The sequence below is a fragment of the Pocillopora verrucosa genome, chromosome 8 (assembly GCF_036669915.1).
Source record: "Pocillopora verrucosa isolate sample1 chromosome 8, ASM3666991v2, whole genome shotgun sequence".
Classification (NCBI taxonomy): domain Eukaryota; kingdom Metazoa; phylum Cnidaria; class Anthozoa; order Scleractinia; family Pocilloporidae; genus Pocillopora; species Pocillopora verrucosa.
In genome coordinates, this window is record NC_089319.1 from 3,568,324 (window position 1) to 3,592,006 (window position 23,683).

Here is a 23,683-nt window from a genome sequence, read left to right on the forward strand (position 1 = left end):
AAGTAGAAACAAACTCTTCTATTACTGCAACGAACAAAAGAAATTTTCGTGCAAACTGAAGAGCAATTAAAGCGATGAATAAAAAGGAATCATGAATTATAGATAAGAAGTATTTCAATTGTGAGTCAATGACCCTCAGAGGAAGGCAAATATAAGAAAGCTGATATGCAACAAGAAAAACTAAGGAGCTCCACCTGGGAAAGATAAACCGGCCAATTTCAGTATGGCTGTTTTATGGCTGACCCAGTTTGCCATTGTTAGCCTAAACATCCTTTTGGGAATTCTGTTTGTCCTAGCAGACAAAGACTTTTGTGGACGCGTTTTTGAAACTCGAGTCGGTGAGTAAATACTTCTAAATAAAAAAAGAAAAGAGGAAAACACCGATTCTTATACTCTCTTTGTATAGCTAGTAGTTACTAGAAAGAACGTTTTTTTTCGTTACAGACCATGCCTTGGTGGGTCATGTTATTCAGACGACTGTTGTTGTGGACGAGTTTGAATGCCAGTTGAAATGTATGGCAAATAGCAGCTGTAAGTCGATCAATGTTCATCCCGGTGACAGCAATAGCCTAAGGGGCGGGAATCCGTCTTACCGCTGAAATACTGTACAACAGCTTCACCAGAGCTGTTAGCAACGGTAGTCACGTGGATTGTACGTTCTTTTTTGTTTACTGCAATGAAATCTCAGCTGAGTGAAGGACAAGTGTGTTCTCAGTTATTTCATGGCATCCTTCGTGATAAACAGCGTTTTATTTTCGTGACCGTTGCTGATTTCACGGTATGAAGATTTAATCCAAAGCTGTCGTGAGGACGGGTCGTCCACCAAAACGTTGGAAACAAGAAGCCAACCTCCTGGAAAAAACGAATGAAATCTGGATATTAGACGCGATGCCTGTTCCAATTTTTATTGCGGTATGTACCTAACTCAACAACAACTTCATTGAATGTCTTTTATTTTCCAAAGTATTTTTAACTCCGTCAGTTGTCATGTCACAGTAGACCTTTATTGGCTTTCCGTTCTTCTCAGGGTCGATCCAGTACTTCCCGTTTTTTGAAAGAAACGTGAGTCTCGGATGTCCTTACAGGAATGACCAGGCTGATTGTAATATAAGCCTCTGGTAGCTGAAAAAGAAATGAGGTTTGATCATGATGGGTTTATTAATCTTAACACACCAGGTAAGACGCTGAAAAAAGGGGAGAAAGCTATACGCAAACTTGAACACGACGGTCCACATTTATCTTCAGAAATGCGTTTTAAAAAGGAGCCAATTGAAAATTTCCACCATCCTCATTGCACTTAATAGTCATGTATTTTGTTTGACAACGTCTACAATATAACTTTTCTATAACAGTCTCATCGCTTACGTGTTTCACAATGTTTTCCTTTGTATCCTGGATGACACTGGCCGTTTTTAGTTGTTTGTTTTCGCCTGCGAGAAACATCCATGCAGGAGGCCTGATTAGTAAAACAGAAAGGTGAACTTTTTTCTTCCCGTTCTGCCATCGATTGTTGTTCAGAGTAAACAAAGCTTGTTTTCTCTTTATCAGTATTCAGACGCTTAATGTGCGATTTTTGAAAGCAAATTTGACGTTACCTTTACACTCTTGTCAACACTCAGAACATGCTATACAAGCAGAAATGAAACCTTTTGGTTCGAAGGTTGTTGCAAAACAGGAATTGCAAATTGATGGAGATAGTTAAGACTCGCTTGAAAAATGTTTGCCCGAGATTTTAAACTGTCTGATGTAAGCGAATAACAAATGATTCTCTCAGTTTTCATTAGTATATAGCAGTAGTTCCGAAAAATTGTTCTTGGCAGTAAATAAGATAGGAAAGTTATCAACAAACCTGCTTAACCCACAACCCACCTGAACAGAGCTATAATATTTAGATCCTTTCTTCTTTTGAAGACGACCTGGCTTCATCTGCCGTGTTTTATTATTCATCTCACAGCTGCGTTTTCCTCCAAAACAACCGCAAGTTGTCATCAATGGAAAGACATGAAGTGGGGATCAATAAAAGTTGTACAGGAAAGGTTAAACGATTCTACTTTATATTTACCAAGCGCTAATCACTAGTATTTGCCAAATGGGGATCAAAGATGGGAGTGCGACGACTTCAAGAAGAACTCTCATACAGAATTTTTTTCGCTGTCCTCTGATGATTTTTGGGAAGTCTTTGTTCGCTAAGACCTAAAAGCGACAGTCAAATACACCTACTTTCACAGCCTTGAAAAGCTCTAACAACACACGCAGAAAAATACCATATTTTTTCAGGTGTGTTTGATATAGCCAATCAGCTGCTGACACGTCAATCGCCTTTCACGTCTGTTGTTGATGAATGAACGGCGAGTCTTCACCATTCTCAATTCAAGGTCGTTTCTCGGAATGTTCTCGGATTATGGCTGCTAAAAAACTGAAAAATCCGTATCGTATCAGTGACATTCAAATTTTCCTAAAAGAGGAAGTAAACCAAAATACCAAAAGAAAAAAGCGAAAGTTACGTATTCAGTGCCCTTGGTAATTGCATTTCTCACCGCTGAGAACGAAAATCGATTGTTGGAAGACTTGTCAACTTTTGCTGTGTACCTGAAAGATTTCTTCAGTCGGTAAGGACAAGGGCAATAACTGAGAATTTTGTAAATTGAAAATTACGCCCAATTTTGCTTTTAGAAAGATTCAACGCATTCTTTCATCTTGAGCTTTAGCGCCAACACAATTTTCGATTTTTTTCGAACTTTCTCGAATTAGACAGCTAAAACTCTAAAAAATCCGTACCGCTGACAGACAGTGAGGTTCAAACTTCCCTAGACGAGGAAAAAAAACCGATATACAAAAATAAAAACCGAAATCTACGCATTCAGTGGCTTTGGTGTTGGCATTTTTCGCGGCTGACAATGAAAATCGACAACTGGAAGATTTACCACAGGCAGATTTTGGCCGTTTACCTGAAAGACTTCATCTGTCGGTAAGGACAAAGCCAACAAATGAGAATTTTTTTAAATTGAAATTACGACCATTGTTGTTTTTGTAATCATGATTCAACGCATTTTTCCATCTTAAGAGTTAGCGCCAACGCACTTTACGATTTTTATTCGGAGATTGTCAATTCTTTTATTTCCATTCGTTAATAAAGTCAACTTTTCTTGTCAGTAAAGAGCTACTGTGTTTATATGATAAACAAAATAATACATTGTTGCTTGTAGATATTGAATTTCTCTTCTCGTGTTGAACTCGACATCTCACTCGTTCGCCGCGCTTACTTGTAACCTATCGAGTTGAATACTCGAAGAGAAACTCTACATCTACGCACTTATGTACTATTAGTGACATAACATTCATTTGAATTTTGGTCCTCTTTTACTTTCAGTCAGTATGATTGTGTTTTAGGCACGGACTAACTCTGTAGCTCTAATTCCGGCATACTATGAATTTGTGCCAGGGAAAATATGCACGTTGTACCTGAAACAGTACCACCAGCTCAGATAGTCTAAGTGGCTTTGAACCTGCACAGGCGGTGGTAAAATAGTTGACGCATTGGATTCCGGGCCGAGGGCTCTGGGCTTAAGAACTAGCCGGGTTATTGTGTTCTTTTCTTTGTGCCTATCTCCATCCAGGAGTAAAACAGGTAACAACGAACTGTCAGGGATGCCTCACAAAGAGAGGGGGGGGGGGAGGACAGAACAGAAACTGGGATAAGCTCCAGTCTGATTGGCTACATGACTCAAGTACAGACATTACCACTCTTTTTGAAAAAGCATTACAGATCAGAAAACAGAGAGAAAAAGAAAAAAGTAACCTTGCGGGAACATACATCTTGATACACTGAATTTGTCATCAGGCATAATTTTAAACACATTCACGTCGAAGCCTCACTGGTCCTGCACAAGATTCTCATAACATTTTCTGTCCTGAGTAATTGGTAGTCCTGAGGGACTTTGGCCGAAGGGAGGCGGAAAAGCTCGTAACTGATCGAGATAATTATCGGAGTGAAAATTTTGCTGCACTGGGGGAGTGGGTAGTGTAAAAGTTATGTTATGACTAGGTCGTCGGGGCTGAATTTTTATAGCAGAGCCGCTATAAATTTTGAACAGGACCTATTATATCAGGCTTGAAAACATGTAAAAAATGTCGATCTAAGAATTAACGGGAAATGATTTAATGTACTATTGTTGATATGATGTATTTATTTTGTTAGGTCGCCTGCCTGGATGTCGGTAAGTTTCATCCGGGATTCATAAAACACAGTATCAAACACCTGGATGGCGAGAGGATTCTAGCAAAGTTTATTGAGAGACCGTTCCAAAAAAAAATTACCTAGATTTCATCTGCTGCAATCTTACAGCTTGAAGCGTAAGATAAAGTATTTTTGCAGATTAAAATGGTCGAGATTTGGTCACTTTGGCGAGGTCTAAGCTTTTCGATGAAATAGGACAAATTTGACGCAAGCTAAGAATTCGAAGAAACCGCGCCGTTATTCAAGATGCATGCTGTTTGTGCAATACCAGTGACACCCCTTGTGATGTAAATATGTCATATTGTGAGGCCTGTCAGCTATAATTGCTACCTTGTGGGGTATTATAGCAAATACAAAATAGAATGTAAAAAATGCTCGAATAATGCCATCAAAAGTAACTTAACTAATTAGTGATTTTGCAAAACCAAAACGGTTCTGATTTGATTCTTTGCCAGTTGGCCACTTTGCTTTAAGCGTACGGCTTTTTTCGATTTTTTCCATGACTTGATCCACAAAACCTGACTAAAACAATGTTTTTCTAACGGTGAGGAACTCGCGATGCAGCGGTAACTCAAGCATCATAAAAATTCCTTTGGATAAGATGATAGTCTCTTGAGACCCTTGAGCAGTGATACTGTTGTGTGAAGACTATGAAGCTCGTTAATGTACATAACATTTCCTTCTGTAGCTGTCCGAGGTTTATATAAGGATTCGCCTGGCCATTCATGTAAGGACATCCGGGACTCAGGTTTCTTTCAAAAGGACGGGGAGTACTGGATCGACCCCGAGAAGAACGGAAAGCCTATAAAGGTCTACTGTGACATGACAACTGACGGAGGTAAGACATTAATCAAGATGATAATATAAAGATGAAACACTTTGAAGAAAGTTGTCGCTACGTTCTTCAGATACTACTCCTAGAAAAAAGTATCGAATGAATGCTTAGTGTATCAAATAAATGCTTGAAAGGTTCGTCGTTGGGTAGTAAAGTGATAATTTTGTTTCATCAACTGAGTTGGTAATGTGAATTGGCCACTGATGTATTTATTTTGTTAGGTTGCCTGACGAAGGGCAATTGCTCGAAACGTCAGCTTTAGAATTTTTCCGCAGTGGCCAATTTACATTATCGACTCAGTTGATAAAACAAGTGAACTCAATATTTTTCTTGGTTTGTTATAAGATATTTTAAATTATAAATTTGTTTCAGGAGGTTGGCTTCTTGTTTCCAATGTTGTGGTGGACGACCCGTCCTCGCGACAGCTTTCGATTGAGTCTTCATACCGTGAAATCAGCAACTGTCCCGACAACAAGGCGCTCTTTATTACGAAGGATGCCATGAAAGAACTGAGAACACACTTGTCCTTCACTCAGCTGAGATTTCATTGCAGTAAACAAAAAGGACGTACAATCCACGTGACTACCGCTGCTAACAGCTCTGGTGAAGCTGTAGTCCAGTTCTTCAGCGGTCAGACAGATTCGCGCCCTTTGGGCTGTGGCTCGTTTAAAAGAATGAAAGATGATAACTCCATAACAACTGCAAGTTGTCATGGATGGAAAGATATGAAGTGGGGATCAAGAAAAGTCGCACAGGAAAGGTTAAACGATCATCCTTTTTATTTACCACGCGCTAATCACTGGTATTTGCCAAATGGGAATCAAAGATGGGAGTGCGACGACTTCAAGAAGAACTCTCATACAGAATTTTTTGCGCTGTCCTCTGATGATTTCTGGAAAGTCTTTGTTCGTTAGGAAATAAGAGCGACAAATCACCTACATCTGCTTACTTGGTCCTGAGAAATTTGAAATTACTGGCTCAAACGTTATGCGATGCTAAATGTTCTTGAATGTTTATTTTAAGTAGACTAAAATCTATAGATTAGTAATATTAGTGCCGAGTGTTGAATGAAGCGTCCTTCATCAGTAGAAAATGACGGGCACTCTTCCCTGTAAAAAACACCGCTAAGGAAAGAGAATACAAACTTTTCTATTCTCTTGTCTAAGCTCATAAGCTTGCCAGTGTTGAGATTAAAAAACAAAAGAACTATTGTTTTTGAACATTACAATTTTGACCAAGGACTGCGTCTTTTTTTTTTTTTTTTTTTGACTGCTACAATTGAAAAATTAACATGGACATGAACATGTAGAGCTCACCAGGTCGCACGATGTTTGTTAGTTTGCGGCTTGGTAACCTTTTAGCAGGAGTTTTTATTTAAACCTGCTGTCCAACATCTCAATTAGCCTACATCTTAAGCTTGTAGCTATGTACGTTTGAATCACAATTTATAAAACAGCAAGTTGTGAAAACGTGTGGAAGTGTGTACCTGCCATTCTTTGCACCATCATAAAAACGCTCCGAAAAATCATTCAACGAATATTGTTCCGGCTACATTCTTGTAAAATTCATGTGATTTTAGTCCTCTTTTGGTCCGCTTCAGCCAAATGATCATCGTGTATCCATTTTTCGGGCACAGACTAACTCAATACACATAATTCCGCCACTGTTTGACCTTGCAACAAGGAAAAGGCCTCGCATTACCCATTTAATGTATAGTGGCTTTGAAACTGTAGGCGCTGTGGCCTGATAAGCGATGAGCGCGCTCGATTGTGGATCGGGAGCTCTGGGCTCAAGAACTGGCCCGGTTAGTATTTTTTGTTCCCAGGCAAGACACTTTACTCTCACAATGCCTCTCTCCATCCAGGAGTATAAATGGGTAAAAGTGAATTGTCAGTAAAGCTTGATGAAACGCTAAGGAAAGAGGGAGGGGAGGGTAGAGGACAGAAACCTGGAGAGGCTCCGGCTGGAATGGTCACATGACTCGAGTACAGACATAACTACGTTCTTTGAAGCAGCATTACAGATTAGAAAAAAGGAAACAAGAGCATAACTTTGCAGGAATACGGTCAACTCTCTCGTAAACGGATACCCTCGGGGAATTGGAAAAGGTGTTCGTCAGTAGAAGTGTCCGCCAAAGAGAATCATTCCCCGACGCGGATACTAAAGAAGAAAAAAAGGACGATGTCCCTTACGGGAGAGCGTTATGTTTAACTCTTATTCAAGTCAAACGAACGGAGAACTTGCTTTCCCGTGGACAAATAAAGATTTGGCAAAATCTATCCCCCCTTTTCTTTTGCCCTGTAAGATACCATATCTTTGTTGATTGCAAATTTAAGACAGATTTTATCGCTAAGAGTCAATTACTATCCATAGGATGTCTGCTAACGAGAGAGCGTAAACAAAACAAAAGTCCAAAAGTGTCCACGTTCGCCCACGCGAGCGTCCGCCTACGGAAATGAGTAAAAAAAAGTTTGACTAGGAAGTAAATAAGGAATTTTACCACAATTGGCAGTAATGTCGCAATCTGATTGGGTAAATTGCCGTTGTTAATAAGAGTACAGTTAACGCTACTCGAGTCAGCGTGTCACAATCTCGGCGGTCACGCACTGAAAGAATCGTTTTATTTGCTGTGCTTCGTGAGTAAGAGTTGAGGCCACCCTGAACCGCCGTCGATTTATTAAATTGGCAATAGTGCCCGTAAGTAGAAAATTGACACCAGTTTCCTTCAAGTAGGAACTCGGACAACTTTATTAAAATTGATTCATCCAAAGCTATTGTTTAAAAAGCGCGGACCTAATTGACAAAAGATATTATGTAATAAGTTTTCGGGGAGTAGGCTGTTATGACCACCTGCTTATAATTTGCATTCTAAAATGAAACAACAACAACAACAACAGGAAAATGAATTCCCCGTTCTTCAACCTTGATCAGATCAGACCTACTGCGGATTGTGAACTTTGATGGCTTAACACTTTTGACAGCTTTAGTCTTTTTCAGCCAATCAGATTATTTGAACCATTATAACAAGTATTCCTATCAACTTATTGTGGCGCGCATTATGAGAGTACGGAGCATGCCGACGACACTGTTCTTTGCTTTGGCAATACATTTTGTTTTGAAAATTGAAAGTAATGTATCGGGAATTTAACGGATTCCTTATATATAAACAAATAGAGAAGTCTCGATTGTGCTGTGTGCTGTTGTAAAGAACTTAGGAAGCGGCCAGAGCACTCAAGAAGTGGGGAGAAACACTTGTCTAAGTCTCGTGTTTCTCCCCACTTCTCTCGTGCTCTAGCCGCTTCCTGTGAGCTTTACAACAAAACAGAGCACAGTCGAGGCTTCTCCATTTGTTAAGTATGATTCAACAGATGCGTTCCCGAGAAGAGCGTAGGAGTTGCTCATGGCGAGGCTGAAAGGAATTCTAGTTCTTGAGCGCTAAAAAAAATATGGCTCTGACTAATTTGGCGAAGCAAAAATAGGGGGTCTTCATTTTGCCTTTCTTATTGAGCTTAAAACGATCTTGTTAATTTTATAGGTTACTAGGTAGAGAAATTCGGAACTTTACCGGTTTTTTCGATTGATCGATCCGAGAGCTGAGAATGACTAAACAAAATGTTAATTTGGACGGACGTTAATTGGAAATTCCTCTAAACAAAAGCCACCCTGTTGATTTGGCGAATTAGATTATCAATGGTAATGATAAAGTAGGCAAACAAACTCTTCTCTTACTGCGACGAACAAAAGAAATTTTCATGCAAACTGAAGAACAATTATAGCGATGAATAAAAAGGAATCATGAATTAGAGATAATAAGTATTTCAATTGTGAGTCAATGACGTTCTGCTTACAGAGGAAGGCAAATATCAGAAAGCTGACATACAACAAGAAAACTAAGGAGCTCCATTTGAGAAAGATAAAACGGCCAATTTTAGTATGGCTGTTTTATGGCTGACCCAGTTTGCCATTGTTATACTAAACATCCTTTTGGGAATCCTGTTTGTCCTGGCAAACAAAGACTTTTGTGGAAGCGTTTTTGAAACTCGAGTCGGTGAGTAAATAGTTAAAAAAAAAAAAAAAGAAAAAAGAAAACACCCATTCTCACACTCTCTTTCTACGGCTAATACTCACTAGAAAGAACGTTTTTTTTCCTTTAAGAACATGCCTTGGTGGGTCATGTTATCCGGACCACTGTTGTTGTGGACGAGTTTGAATGCCAGTTAAAATGTATGGGAAATAACAGCTGTATGTCGATCAATGTTCATCCCGGTGACAGCAATGGAAAACGTTGCTGTGAGTTGAATAATACAACACGGCAGATGAAGCCAGGTCATTTTAAAAAGAAGAAAGGATCTACATACTATAGTTCTGTTCAGGTGGGTTTTGGGTTAAGCAGGTTTGTTGATAACTTTTCTATCTTATTCACCGCCAAGAACAATGTTTCGGAACTACTGCTGTATAATAATGGAAACTGAGAGAATCATTCGCTATTGACTTACATCGGGCTGTTAAAAGTCTCGGGCAAACGTTTCTCCATGCGTGTATTAACTATCTCCATCACTGTGCAATTCCCGTTTTGCAACAACCTTCGAACCAAAAGGTTTCATTTCTGCTTGTATAGCGTATTCTGAGTGTTGACAAGAGTGTAAGGGTAACGTCAAATTTCCTTTTAAAAATCGTACATTAAGCGTCTGAATACTGAAAACAAGAAAACAAGCTTTGTTCACTCTGAACAACGATTGATGGCAGAACAGGAGGAAAAAAGTTCACCTTTCTGTTTTACTATTCAGGCCTCCTGCATGGATGTTTCTCGCGGGCGAAAACGAACAACCAAAAGCGGCCAGTGTCATCCAAGATACAAAGGAAAACATTGTGAAACACGTAAGCGGTGTGACTGTTCTAGAAAAGTTCTGTCTTAGACGTTGCCAAACAAAATACGTGACTATTAAGTGCTATGAGGATGCTGGGAATTTTCAATTGAGAAACCCTTTTATAACCCATTTCTGAAGATGAATGCGTACAGTCGTGTTTAAGTTTGCATATAGCTTTTACTTTTTTCAGCGTCTTACCTGGTGTGTGAAGATTAATAAACCCATCAAGATCAGACCTCATTTCCTTTTCAGCTACCAGAGGCTTATATTACAATCAGCCTGGTCATTCCTGTAAGGAAATCCGAGACTCAGGTTTCTTTCAAAAAGACGGGGAGTACTGGATCGACCCTGAGAAGAACGGAAAACCACTAAAGGTCTACTGTGACATGACAACTGACGGAGGTAAAAATACTTTGGAAAATAAAAGCAAATCAATGAAGTTGTTGTTACGTTACGTATATACTGCAATAATAATTTTTTCCAGGAGGTTGGCTTCTTGTTTCCAACGTTGTGGTAGACGACCCGTCCTCGCGACAGCTTTCGATTGAGTCTTCTTACCGTGAAATCAGCAACTGTCACGACAACAAGACGCTGTTCATCACGAAGGATGCCATGAAAGAACTGAGAACACACTTGTCCTTCACTCAGCTGAGATTTCATTGCAGTAAACAAAAAGGACGTACAATCCACGTGACTACCGCTGCTAACAGCTCTGGTGAAGCTGTAGTCCAGTATTTCAGTGGTCAGACGGATTCCCGCCCCTTAAGCTGTGGCTCGTTTAATAGAATGGAAAATGATAACTCCAGAGCAACGGTAAGTTGTCATCAATGGTACCATATGAAGTGGGGATTCCTCTATAACACACGGGAAAGGTTAAACGATCCTCTTTTATTTGTACCAGGACATTATCACTGGGTTTTGACAAATGGGAATCAAAGATGGGAGTGCGACGACTACCTGGAGTCTGGTTCAGAATTTTTTGCGCTGTCATCTGATGATTTTTGGAAAGTCTTTGTTCGCTAAGGCCTAAACTGCGACAGTCAAATACGTGTACTTTCACAGCCTTAAAAAACTTTTAGCTACTAGCTTACTATAAGAAGTTATCAAATGCTTAATATTATCAAAAAATCTACTTGCACCAGACTAAAATTTATAAATCTGTAATATTTGCAGTGGGTCGTATATTAAGCAGTTTTCATTAGAAAAAAAAAATCTCTTGCAGTTTTCTTTGGGAGAAATACAGTCTAGTTCATTACCTTACCAGTGTTGAGATAGCTGAGAAGGACAGTCACTACAACTGACAACTGTCAGTACGACCACGATCACCTGTCATCCCGGACTCAAACCGTTTACTGTTAAGAACTATTGTTTGTTCTCATTGAAAATTTGACCTTGGATGGCGTCCTTTTTTTACGCTGCAATAATTGAAAAATTAACATGAACATGATTATGTAGAGTTCACCAAGTTACTTGCTGTGGATAGTTTGCGATTGGCAAATTTATTTAAAGCTGTTGTCCAACGTCATATTTACTCTACACCTAAAGTTTGCACCGTTTACTTCATCAACAATTTATTAAACGACAAGTCATGAAAACGTGTGGAAACTTGTACCTACCATTCTGTGCAAAAGAAAAAAACACTCAAAAAAATAATGCGACAAAAGTTTTGGTGGATGCATACTTTTATCATATATAAACTGTGGTGTTATAAAAAGATATCCCGCCCTGAGAAAAGCTCTAACGACACACGTAGAAAAATACGATATTTTTTCAGGTGTGTTTGATATAGCCAATCAGCTGCTGACACGTCACTCGCCTTTCACGTCACTTGTTGATGAATGAACAGCAAAGTCTTTACCATTCTCAATCCAAAGTCGTTTGTCGGAATGTTCTCGGATTTTATCATATAAACTACAGTGTTAGACAAGGATTTCCAGCCCCGAGAACAGCCGTAAGAACACACGTGATCAAATACAATATTTTTTCACGTGTGTTTGATATCGCCAATCAGCAGCTGACACGTCATTATCATTTCGCGCTACTCGGTCATGCTGAAAAAACACCAACTTCACCATTCTCTTGGATTACGGCCGCTAAAACACTGAAAAATCCATATCGCTCACAGACGGTGGCGTTCAAACCTTCCTTAAAGAAAACCAACATACGAAAAGAAAAACCGAAGGCTACGTATTCAGTGGCTTTGGTAATAGCGTTTCTCCGCGGCTGAGAACGAAAATCGACAAATGAAAGATTTGCCGCAGGCCAATTTTTGCCGATTGCCTGAAGGATTTCTTCTGTCGGTAGGAACAAAGTCAATAAATGATAATTTTGTAAATTGAAAATAACGCCCATCGTTGTTTTTGTAATCGTGATTCAAAGCACTTTTTTTATCTTTAGCTTTAGCGCCAACACACTGTACGATTTTCACTCGGAAACTGCTGATCCTTCTATTTTCATTCATTGATAAAGTCGGCTTTTCTTGTCAGTAAAAGGCTATTGTGTTTATATGATAAACATAATAATACACGGTTGCTTGTAGATATGGAATTTCTCTTCTCGTGATCAACTCGACATCTCACACGTTCGCTGCACTCACTCGTGAGTTATCGAGTTAAACACTGGAAGAAAAATTCCATATCACGCGTGCCCATATATTATTCTCTATCTGACCTCTAAAACACTGAAAAATCCGTATCACCTACGGACAGTGACGTTAAAACTTTTCTAGAAGGAAAAGAAAACCAAAATGCGCAAAGAAAAAACCGGAAGTTACGCATTCAGTAACTTTGGTAACGGCATTACTCGCCGCTGAAAACGAAAATCGACTGCTGGAAGATTTGCCAATTTTTACCCTTTCCTTATTGCAAGGTCAGAGTATGCCGGAATTATAGCTATAGAGTTATAGTAATTAGTCCCAAAATATGGATACACGATCATACTGACTGAAACTAAAAGAGGACCAAAATTCAAATGAATGTTAAATAGAGAATAATAAATTGTTGCTTGTAGATATGGAATTTCTCTTCTAGTGTTCAACTCGACATCTCACTCGTTCGCTGCGCTCGTTCATCAGCAATCGAGTTGAATACTTGAATAGAAATTCCAGCTGTACCCAAAACAGTACCACCCGCTCAGATGATCTGAGTGGCTTTGAACCCACAGAGGCGGTGGTAAAATAGTTGGCGCACTGGATTCCGGCCCGAGAGGTCTGGGCTCAAGAACTAGCCGGGCCATTGTGTTCTTTTCTTTGTGCCTGGTGGGAGGGGGGGGGGGGGGGAACAGAAACTGTGATTAGCTCAAATGGCTCTAGTACAGACATTACCACTATTTTGAACAAGCATTACAGATCAGAAAAAAAAAAGAAAGGAAAAAGTAAACTTGCGGGAAGATATATTTTGATACACTAAATTTGCTTTACCAAAAAAATATAGTAGCCATCGGGTATATTTTTAAACACATTCACGTCAAGTTGCTCCTAGGAAGCCTGATTCTGCACAAGATTTTTCTTACATTTTCTACCCCGTAATGCGTATTTTACGGGAGGCCACATTTATCATTTGTGTTTGAACCTACAAAAAATCAGGCAATATATTACACCTGATGGATTTTTCATCACGGTCATAAAATATGGAGGAGGGGCTCTTCAAATCGTCCTCGGAATCCTGTTTGCCCTGGCAAAGGGAGACTTTTGTGAATGCGTTTTCGAAACTCAAGAGGGTGAGTTAAAACTCAAACTGAAAAAATGGGACCAAAATCTCATGCTTTGTTTCATATATATTCAGGTGAAAAAACATTAATCCTTTTTTTTTTTTTTTTTTTTTTTTTCACCTTTCCGACCATGCATTAGCAGGTCATGATGTGCATACGACTGTTGCCATGGACGAGTTTGAATGTCAGTTAAAATGTATGGGAACTAACCGTTGCAAGTCCGCGATCAACGTTCTTCCCGGTGACTGTATCGGACAACGTAACAGTGAGTTGAAAAATAAAACGCGGTAGATGAACCCAGAAGATTTTAAACAGAGAAAAGTATCTACATGCTATAGGTCTGCTCGGGTTGATACTAAGTTTTATGGTTACCGTAAGTACTTGCCAATATACCGAAGATATTCGGATAATTTTCAGTTTTGAAGGTGAATAATTCTTATAATGAAGTTGGGGTAAAACGCTTGCTGTCATCGGTGGAAAGAGCATGCTCTTCCCCCGTGCAAAGCTGAGCTAAAGCCATGTGCCAAATTGTACTATGTCCGACCATTTCTCGGAACTGGAACTTTACCGGTTTTCTATTTATCGATCTGAGAGCTAAGAATGACAGAAAGAAAATGTTCATTTGGTCGAACGTAACGTTTTAACGTGTCATATGTGTATATTTATGTATATGTATACATATACATATATATATTTATATATATTCCCTTCGTTTCTGCAAAAGTAATGTGTTGAAGCACGAGTTGGTAATGTCACCTGTTTACAAAAAGTTTGCAGCCTGATGCAAATTAGTAGGGTCGCTTTATCTCTAACTCTCAGGATAATTACATTTTATGTTCTCGGCATCAATATTAACGTTCTTATTAGTTAAAAAAGAGTTTATTATTTTGAACAGCTATTCGCGATTATAAAAACTTTCACGCGATATAAGGTGATCAGAGCTGAACGGATGTAATCCACTTGGTACTTAATTAAGCGAAAAAAAGTTACTCAAAGTATGAAATGGATGAGTTTTTGTCCTTTCGATGTCATGTCAAGAAAAACAAAACGAAAAAATCACTTGTCGTCAGGCTTCCTGTGTGGATGTTTCTCGTGAGCAAAGTTGGCCCGTTAATTGCAAATTCCTCAAAACAAAAGTCACCCTGTTGATTTGGCGAATTAGATTATCAATGATAATGATAAAAGTGGAAACAAATTCTTCTATTACTGCGACGAGCAAAAGAAATTTTCATGGATTTATGGATTATCTACATATGTTGTCAAGTTGAATTTCTAACGAGTTATCAACTGAAGGGTCGCTCTAACATTTCCTATTATACTCGAGTTAAAATCAGGGAGGCAGCTTTCAAATCTTCCCACTTGTCGCAAGTTCGGTCAATCTTGCTGCATTTTTCATCCGCAAGTCTTTAGCTCTTTGTTTCGTAATTGTTTACCAAAAAAAGTGTACGTTTTCGTGAGCCAAAACTTGGCTGGATTCCATCCCACCGGACAAAAGACACTAAGTTTCTTAACTTTTCACTTTTAAGTAAAAACGAACTATAAATTGGTGGATCTCCACTCCAAAAGCCAATTAAAGTTGATATTATGGGAAAAGTTCACTTTGTGATTGACAACTGTTTTCTCGATAGGCAATCAATTACTTTGGACCTTTCCAACCATTAAGGTTGTTTCAAAATGTGAAAATTTCGATAAGTGTGCTAACTCCTTCAAAGCTCACAATTTTATTTTATGGGGAAAAAAAAAGCCACCTTTTTTTAAAAAGAGAGAAAATAAGCCCTCAAAAGCTATTAAAGGACTTAAACTAAGATGAAAAACAGCTTTTAATAATAAATAATGTTTATTTTTAATTGAAATTGTCCTCCAATAAGGAGGGGCCCTATTTGTACAGGGAAACAAATTAAGACGAATCAAGGGAGGCTGATTTAAATGCAAAATAGGTTTATCAAGTGAAGAAGTTCCGCTTGGATAAGAAGAGCGATAATACAGAAATAAAGTAGAATGACTGTTCTATTGCTGCTCCAGTTTAACATTGTGACTCTTCAAATCGTCCTCGGAATCCTGTTTGCCCTGGCAAAAGGAGACTTTTGTTGAAGCGTTTTCGAAACTCAGATGGGTGAGTTAAAACTCAAACTGAACGATTAGGATCTTCTCTATTCTTATGCTTTGTTTTACATATATTCAGGTGAAAAAGCATCAGTCCATTTGTTTCGCCTTTCAGACCATGCATTAGCAGGTCATGTTTTGTATACGACTGTTGTTGTGGACGAGCTTGAATGTCAGTTAAAATGTATGGGAAACAACCGTTGCAAGTCGATCAATGTTCACCCCGGTGACAGTATTGGACAACGTATCTGTGAGTTGAATAATAAAACGCGGCAGATGAAGCCAGAGGATTTTAGAAAAAGGAAAGGATCTACATACTATAGCTCTGCTCAGGTTGGTTCTAAGTTTTATGGTTACCGTATATAATTGCCAAATGCCGAAGATATTCGGTAAATTAATAGTTTTTAGCTTGATTGGAATGACAATTCTAGCCTCCTGAGTGCAAAAAAACATAGCTCTTTATTTCACACAGCCATTGAATTTGGCTGTTGAGGGCGAAACAAAAATGGGTAGTTTCATTTCTTCGTAGAACATAAGTTGAACATATGTGTTATATACCTATAACCGCTGTGTTTCTGCGAAGATAACTTGTTGAAGTACGAGTTGATGATGTCACCTGTCAATAATAACTTTGGAGCCTGATTCAAATTATTAGGTATCCTTCATCTCTTAGTCTTAGGTTGACAATGTTTTCGGTATGTTCCCGGCATTTGTATTAACGTCCTTACTAGTTCTTTAGTTTGAAAAAATATTTTATTTTAAACGGCTATTCTTCATCAAAAATACTTTCACGTTTATAACGTGACCAGAGCTAAATGGATGTAATCCACTTTGTACTGTATAAAGAGAACACAATTGAAAAAATTCTCCAAGAATGAGATGGATAAGCAAATTTTCTTTTTGTCTCGATGCAGTGTCAATAAAGCAACGGGAAACAAATCAACTTTCCTTATTTTTGTATTAATTGTGTCAGGCTTCCTGCATGGATATTTCTCGTGAGCAAAGGCGACCCACTAAGAGCGCTCAGTGTCATCCGGGATACCAAGGAACACGGTGCCAAATGCGTAAGTGGTCAGAAGATTTTGCCTGTTACGTATTCACAGCTTTTTAGACAAATTAAATTGCATAATCATTACTGGTTGCCTCCTTTTGACAGCTCGAGACTTAGGATAATGTTACTGACTTTGTTATAAATGAGTCATGACGTTAGCGGAACTTGTCGAGAACAAACTTAAACAAAACATAAAGTGGCGAGTGAACACATGCAGAATCTCACAAACGGAAGCGTATGTGAAGCATAAAACTGTTGTGTTGCGGTCCGGCCGGCTGGATGTTTAATTAAAGTATAACACATTCGCGACTCCAAAAGTATCCGAAATTAATTCTGTGACCAAAATATTTCACCTCTGGGCAAAACATTTTTTTTCTCAGACATGCCCTTATATCCACCCTAGATATAGAAATAAATATTATGAATAATACTGGGCGATAAAGTAACATTACAAACATTACTTCTACTCACTGTATGTTGTAGCAGAGTGAAACCAAGACTCCTGTTCTTTATAATAAGTTCATTTATATTTATGGTTGAAAAAAGGAAAATTAGCTTTCATTTTTGTTTCATGATTTTAATTATAAGCTCCCGTGGTGAGAGTATTCATCCGCAGCGAAGGTTGCGAGGATCTGGGAATCATAGCAAACACTTGTGGCATTGCTTACATCAAAGTGAATGGAAAAGATTATTCTCCACACATCAGAGGCCATAACGTGGTTGTTATCAACGCTATGACAGGTATTATAATCAAGATCGGAGATAAAGCGCGCTGTCATTTGTTGAAAGAGCGCTCTATCAGGGTAAAAAAGACAGAGCTGAGTCACGCCATCCACTAATTTGTACTATGTTCCACCATTTCTCGTACTTTTCTCTTGCTTTTTTTCGGTAATTGAAGTGAAATTTCGGAACAAACGAGCCGGCAAGTAGCAACAGAAGAACAAAACAAAGGTTTGTAAACATGCCAGGCGCTGCAATTGACGTTATTTTAACGTGAGCAGAGACAAAAATCCTCAAAGAGAAAACGAAATCGGAACAGCCTGAGTTTTGAAGGTTTTCACGCTCAGTTAGATTATACGTAAGCTTAGTTACGTGCGGTGATAAAAACCAAACACAGCTAACACTCGTATATGATATATAGTTCCGTGTTTAAAAACGATACATAAAAAAACAAGAATGATGAAAAATTAACAAAATCGGCATAACTGTTACAATTCATACAAATCATAACGGTCTCAGAGCGATTGCGATCATGCTGTGGTCCATCGCAACTAGCTCATCATGGCGATCTCCGATCATCGCAGTAAAGCAAGCATCAGAAATTACATCAGCCCCTCTTCGAGTGAACAACTAAGAGCTTGCTCTGATATCCTTTCCGATGCATTGAGTGGATGGCCACATCAGTCACAGCAGCCGAGTTTAACGGCGCTGTCATCTCGAGCAATCTTCATGTTCCTGCGAATCAGTCGGCTGTCGTTCATACATAAAACACACGCCTTGAGCAGTTTGTTTTCTAACTGTCATGACAAAAAACTTGCGGGTTTTTATGAGCCACAATTCGGCCGGATTTCACTGAATATTTCACTTTCAGATTCCGTATTAAAACTGGAAACCTTTGGCGAAAGTGTTAAATTCGACCTGCCGAAATATTTCAGGTTATGAACTATTGCAGATTGTGAACTGAGAGGGTTTGACACTTTTGACGGCTTTAGTCTTGTTCAACCGATCAAATTATTTGAACCATTCTAACAAGGATTCTGATTGGCTTATTGTAGCATGCTTATGAGAGTATAGAGCATGCTGACGACATTGATGTTTGCTTTGAAATCAAGGTTTGTTTTGAAAATTGAAAGTAATGCGTGGGAAACTTAAAGGATTCTTTTTAATGAAACAAATAGAGAAGCCTTGACTGTGCTCTGTTCCGTTGTAAAGCACTTAGGAAGCAGCTGGAGCACTCCAAAATCATCATGAAGGGTTACTTATCTGGGGCCAAATAAAGGCAGGTACTAAAACCGTACTTCTGACGACTCTCCCGAAAAAGCTCCGCTGTCTCCCTATCGACTTCATGGTCCTAATTTAATAGAACGATGTGCTCGGTTTAAAAGCTGCGGGGTTAACTCCAGCTCGAATAATTATAATCTCTTTAAGCTACCAGTCATCTGGAAGATTTACGTCTTCATTATAAGCTTGATTGTAGTGGAAGGGAAACGTTTATTACCATTTTTCATTTGCAGGTACTGTTCTAGGAGCCAAAGGATTTGACACTCATGCGAATAGTTTGGCTGGTATTCACCTGAGAGATTACCTTAACGGAATCAAAGGAGAGTATGTGCCACATTGACGTGCTTTTATATATGTTCATAGAACAAAATAAAACGAAAGCTGATATAAAACAAATGTAAAGGAAGAGAATGATCATCCAACCCTCTAAAGAGGAACTGGTCTTTTACGCTGTAATCTCAGTACCATAAAATGTGGCATATGATTAGTTCAGTGCACAAACATCATGGATCCCACATCATTTTAAGTACATCTGCCCCAGCTCTTTTTTTTTCATTTAAAAAGAATTCATAATCTCTTAAAAGATACATATTTTTCTCTTTCTAACGACCGTTCGGGATTGTTTCCAATGTCAAACGCATGAAAATTTGTCGCAATAACTCCTATCCGAAACTGAATCAGAAATATGCTCACAAAACGAGATTCGGTTAATTCCGTGGGGAACTTATTTCAAAATATTAGCACATTAATGCCTCATAGAGGTTTTCGTTGTTGCACTTTTTTCGTAATTTGTAATAAAATGCATTTGTTTGCCATTCTCACGGAAAAATCATGTTTGTTCCAATTGCAGAAAAATCGTTTTGGTCGCCATTCAAGATGAAGGCTCGACATACATATCACCAGCGATTGACGCTCTAAAAAGAGTTGGCGCCACCGATGATCTACTCAATCTGACAGAGTTCAGAGGATCTTTTGCTTTGGTGGGATTCGCCGGTGTGAATAGACCATCTTGGATTGCACAACAAAATGCCAAGCGAGAAAGGGGACCCAGTGAGATATCTCTGACAATCCCATCATCAGAAGGTATATCTTCGTTCTATTGATACCCTATAGCGGAATTTCAGCTTTCAAATAAGTGAACGGGCCCATCATGGCGAGCCAGCCACGCATTGACTAAGCATTTTCAGGCTCTCGTGCACTCATATCGGTGTGTGTTGATTAACAAGACAACACCACATTTTCTCCTGTAGCTATCAAAGGCTTATTTACAATCAGCCTGGCCATTCCTGCAAGGACATCCGGGACTCCGGATATTCCGTTGGAGATGGGGAGTACTGGATCGACCCTGAGAAGAACGGAAACCCTATAAAGGTCTACTGTGACATGACAACTGACGGAGGTGAGATGCAAATGATCGATCATGTTAAAAAAAAGTAAAGGAACTGAATTGGATTTGAGTTTCTGAAATTCTACTTCATGATGTTTGAAACATTTAGTTCATGTTGGTTGATGTTGGCTTCGTTTTGCACAAGAGGTTGGCTGCTTGTTTCCAACGTTGTGGTAGACGACCCGTCCTCGCGACAGCTTTGGATTGCGTCATCATACCGTGAAATCAGCAACTGCCACTGGAACAAAACGTTGTTCATCACAGAAAATGCCATGAAAAAACTGAGAACACACTTGTCTTTCACTCAAAACGGCCAATTTTAGTATGGCTGTTTTATGGCTGACCCAGTTTGCTATTGTTATACTAAACATCCTTTTGGGAATCCTGTTTGTCCTGGCAAACAAAGACTTTTGTGGAAGCGTTTTTGAAACTCGAGTCGGTGAGTAAATAGTTAAAAAAAAAAAAAAAGAAAAAAGAAAACACCCATTCTCACACTCTCTTTCTACGGCTAATACTCACTAGAAAGAACGTTTTTTTTCCTTTAAGAACATGCCTTGGTGGGTCATGTTATCCGGACCACTGTTGTTGTGGACGAGTTTGAATGCCAGTTAAAATGTATGGGAAATAACAGCTGTATGTCGATCAATGTTCATCCCGGTGACAGCAATGGAAAACGTTGCTGTGAGTTGAATAATACAACACGGCAGATGAAGCCAGGTCATTTTAAAAAGAAGAAAGGATCTACATACTATAGCTCTGTTCAGGTGGGTTTTGGGTTAAGCAGGTTTGTTGATAACTTTTCTATCTTATTCACCGCCAAGAACAATGTTTCGGAACTACTGCTGTATAATAATGGAAACTGAGAGAATCATTCGCTATTGGCTTACATCGGGCTGTTAAAAGTCTCGGGCAAACGTTTCTCCAAGCGTGTATTAACTATCTCCATCACTGTGCAATTCCCGTTTTGCAACAACCTTCGACCCAAAAGGTTTCATTTCTGCTTGTATAGAGTATTCTGAGTGTTGACAAGAGTGTAAGGGTAACGTCAAATTTCCTTTTAAAAATCGTACATTAAGCATCTGAATACTGAAAACAAGAAAACAAGCTTTGTTCACTCTGAACAACGATTGATGGCAGAACAGGAGGAAAAAAGTTCATCTTTCTATTTTACTATTCAGGCCTCCTGCATAGATGTTTCTCGCGGGCGAAAACAAACAACCAAAAGCGGCCAGTGTCATCCAAGATACAAAGGAAAACATTGTGAAACACGTAAGCGGTGTGACTATTCTAGAAAAGTTCTGTCTTAGACGTTGCCAAACAAAATACATGACTATTAAGTGCTATGAGGATGCTGGGAATTTTCAATTGAGAAACCCTTTTATAACCTATTTCTGAAGATGAATGCGGACAGTCGTGTTTAAGTTTGCATATAGCTTTAACCTTTTTTTCAGCGTCTTAACCGGTGTGTGAAGATTAATAAACCCATCAAGATCAGACCTCATTTCCTTTTCAGCTACCAGAGGCTTATATTACAATCAGCCTGGTCATTCCTGTAAGGACATCCGAGACTCAGGTTTCTTTCAAAAAGACGGGGAGTACTGGATCGACCCTGAGAAGAACGGAAAGCCTATAAAGGTCTACTGTGACATGACAACTGACGGAGGTAAAAAATACTTTGGAAAATAAAAGACAATCAATGAAGTTGTAGTTACGTTACGTATATACCGCAATAATAATTGGAGCAGGCATCGCGTCTTATGTCCAGATTTCATTCGTTTTTTCCAGGAGGTTGGCTTCTTGTTTCCAACGTTGTGGTAGACGACCCGTCCTCGCGACAGCTTTCGATTGAGTCTTCTTACCGTGAAATCAGCAACTGTCACGACAACAAGACGCTGTTCATCACGAAGGATGCCATGAAAGAACTGAGAACACACTTGTCATTCACTCAGCTGAGATTCCACTGCAACAAACAAAAAGGACGAATGATCCACGTGACCACAGCTGCAAACAGCTCTGGTGAAGCTGTAGTCCAGTACTTCAGCGGTCAGACGGATAGGCGACCTTTGGCGTGTGGCTCGTTTAATAGAATGAAAGATGATTACTCCAATATAACTGGAGTCTGTCACCAATGGCAAGGCCAGCAGTGGGGTTACCCACCGTCGGCAAAAGAGACATTGACCGACCACGGCTTTTATGTCCTTACAAATATCACTGGTTGTTGATTCCTGGAAATCAAAGATGGGAGTGTGACGACTATATTTCTAACGAATTTTTTGCGTTGTCCTCTGGCGATTTCTGGAAAGTCTTTGTTCGTTGAGGCCTGGAAACACCTACATCCGCTTCCACTTTTCCTGTAAAACTTTTCTCTGCAAAGTAAGACGTGATGATGTAACGAGCTTTCAAACTTTTTTTATTTGTTTTTTATCATTCGAACAATTTGCGAGGTTTTCGTTTTTATATTTCGTATGTTAGTTTGTGGCCTGAACGTCTTGGAGGAGTTGGTATTTCACCTCTTATTCAAATACTTCGGAGCCTTAGGGGATTAGGTAGATTGTGTTGTAAAATCCTCCGACCGACCTCTACCCCAGCCCCCCTCCCCCTTCTGGAGATAAGAAATGACTGGTACTACGGACAAGCGAGTCTTTACAACACTTAACGGTACCTTTGCTTTGACGTTGAGTTAAGCCTCCTTAAAATCTCCTACTACAATCATTCAGGGAGACTATTTCAATTTATCGCTCTGTTTTGATTTGCAGTTGGTTTGCTAGTTTGAGTTTGTTTTTACAACCATTGCTTTTAGAAAAAATTGGTTGGTCAAGGTAATTTCATAACAATAGTTCACTTAGAAATGCAAATTTCATTAGGAAAACTTGTAATAGAAATGCTGAGACAAATTTGTTAGAAGATGTAGTAACATTATTAAAAAAAACACATTACAGCAGGGTTGACGTAGCCATTTCACACACGAAATTTTAAAATAATAAATTTCAGTAGATTTTGATGTTTAAAAAGCTCAAGGTAAAACTATTTCTAAAGTGATTTTGTAAATATTTGACATGTAGATGATTATGCGGACAGACACACACAACCTTTTCATTCCCGTTCCGTTCCCAAACTTCATTAGTATGGGTACGGAACGACTTAACTAACTGAGTACGAATGGTCTTAGCTGGGTACGAAACGACTGGCATCCGCCCGTGGTTGTCGGTGAATTTCTTTGGGTTGTTGGCGAACTGGCCTTGCATGGGATGTCGGCAAGCTGGCCCAAGTTGTCAGCGAGGGCCTAAGTAATCGGCAAACTGGCCTTGGTTGTTGGCACACTGGCCTAAATCGTCGGCAAACCGGCCTTGGACAAAGATACAAACACAACATCGACGAATATTTCAATAAATCGATATAGTTTAAGCATATTGCATAAGCGTAATACATAATACTGTGTTCCTGATATTCTTTGCAGTGTTTATATTGCATTTTGGTTTTTACATAATCTCAT

General features: G+C 39.1%; 2 protein-coding genes and 1 pseudogene across 2 annotated transcripts; all 3 read left to right on the top strand.

Annotated features, from left to right (window-relative positions):
* Positions 1-223: 223 nt before the first annotated feature.
* Positions 224-6,033, top strand: LOC136282864 (uncharacterized). The gene is made up of 6 exons (XM_066170819.1): positions 224-338; positions 445-531; positions 2,865-2,968; positions 4,199-4,217; positions 4,926-5,075; positions 5,445-6,033. The coding sequence occupies exons 1-6, from the start codon at positions 224-226 to the stop codon at positions 5,984-5,986; spliced, it is 1,017 nt and encodes a 338-aa protein (XP_066026916.1). The 3' UTR covers positions 5,987-6,033.
* Positions 6,034-9,005: 2,972 nt separating this feature from the next.
* LOC136283178 (fibrinogen C domain-containing protein 1-like) lies at positions 9,006-10,963 on the top strand. Its single transcript, XM_066171592.1, has 5 exons — positions 9,006-9,120; positions 9,228-9,445; positions 9,860-9,950; positions 10,193-10,342; positions 10,425-10,963. The coding sequence occupies exons 1-5, from the start codon at positions 9,006-9,008 to the stop codon at positions 10,961-10,963; spliced, it is 1,113 nt and encodes a 370-aa protein (XP_066027689.1).
* A 4,683-nt stretch (positions 10,964-15,646) lies between these two features.
* On the top strand, positions 15,647-22,412 carry LOC136283177 (uncharacterized; annotated as a pseudogene).
* Positions 22,413-23,683: the final 1,271 nt, after the last annotated feature.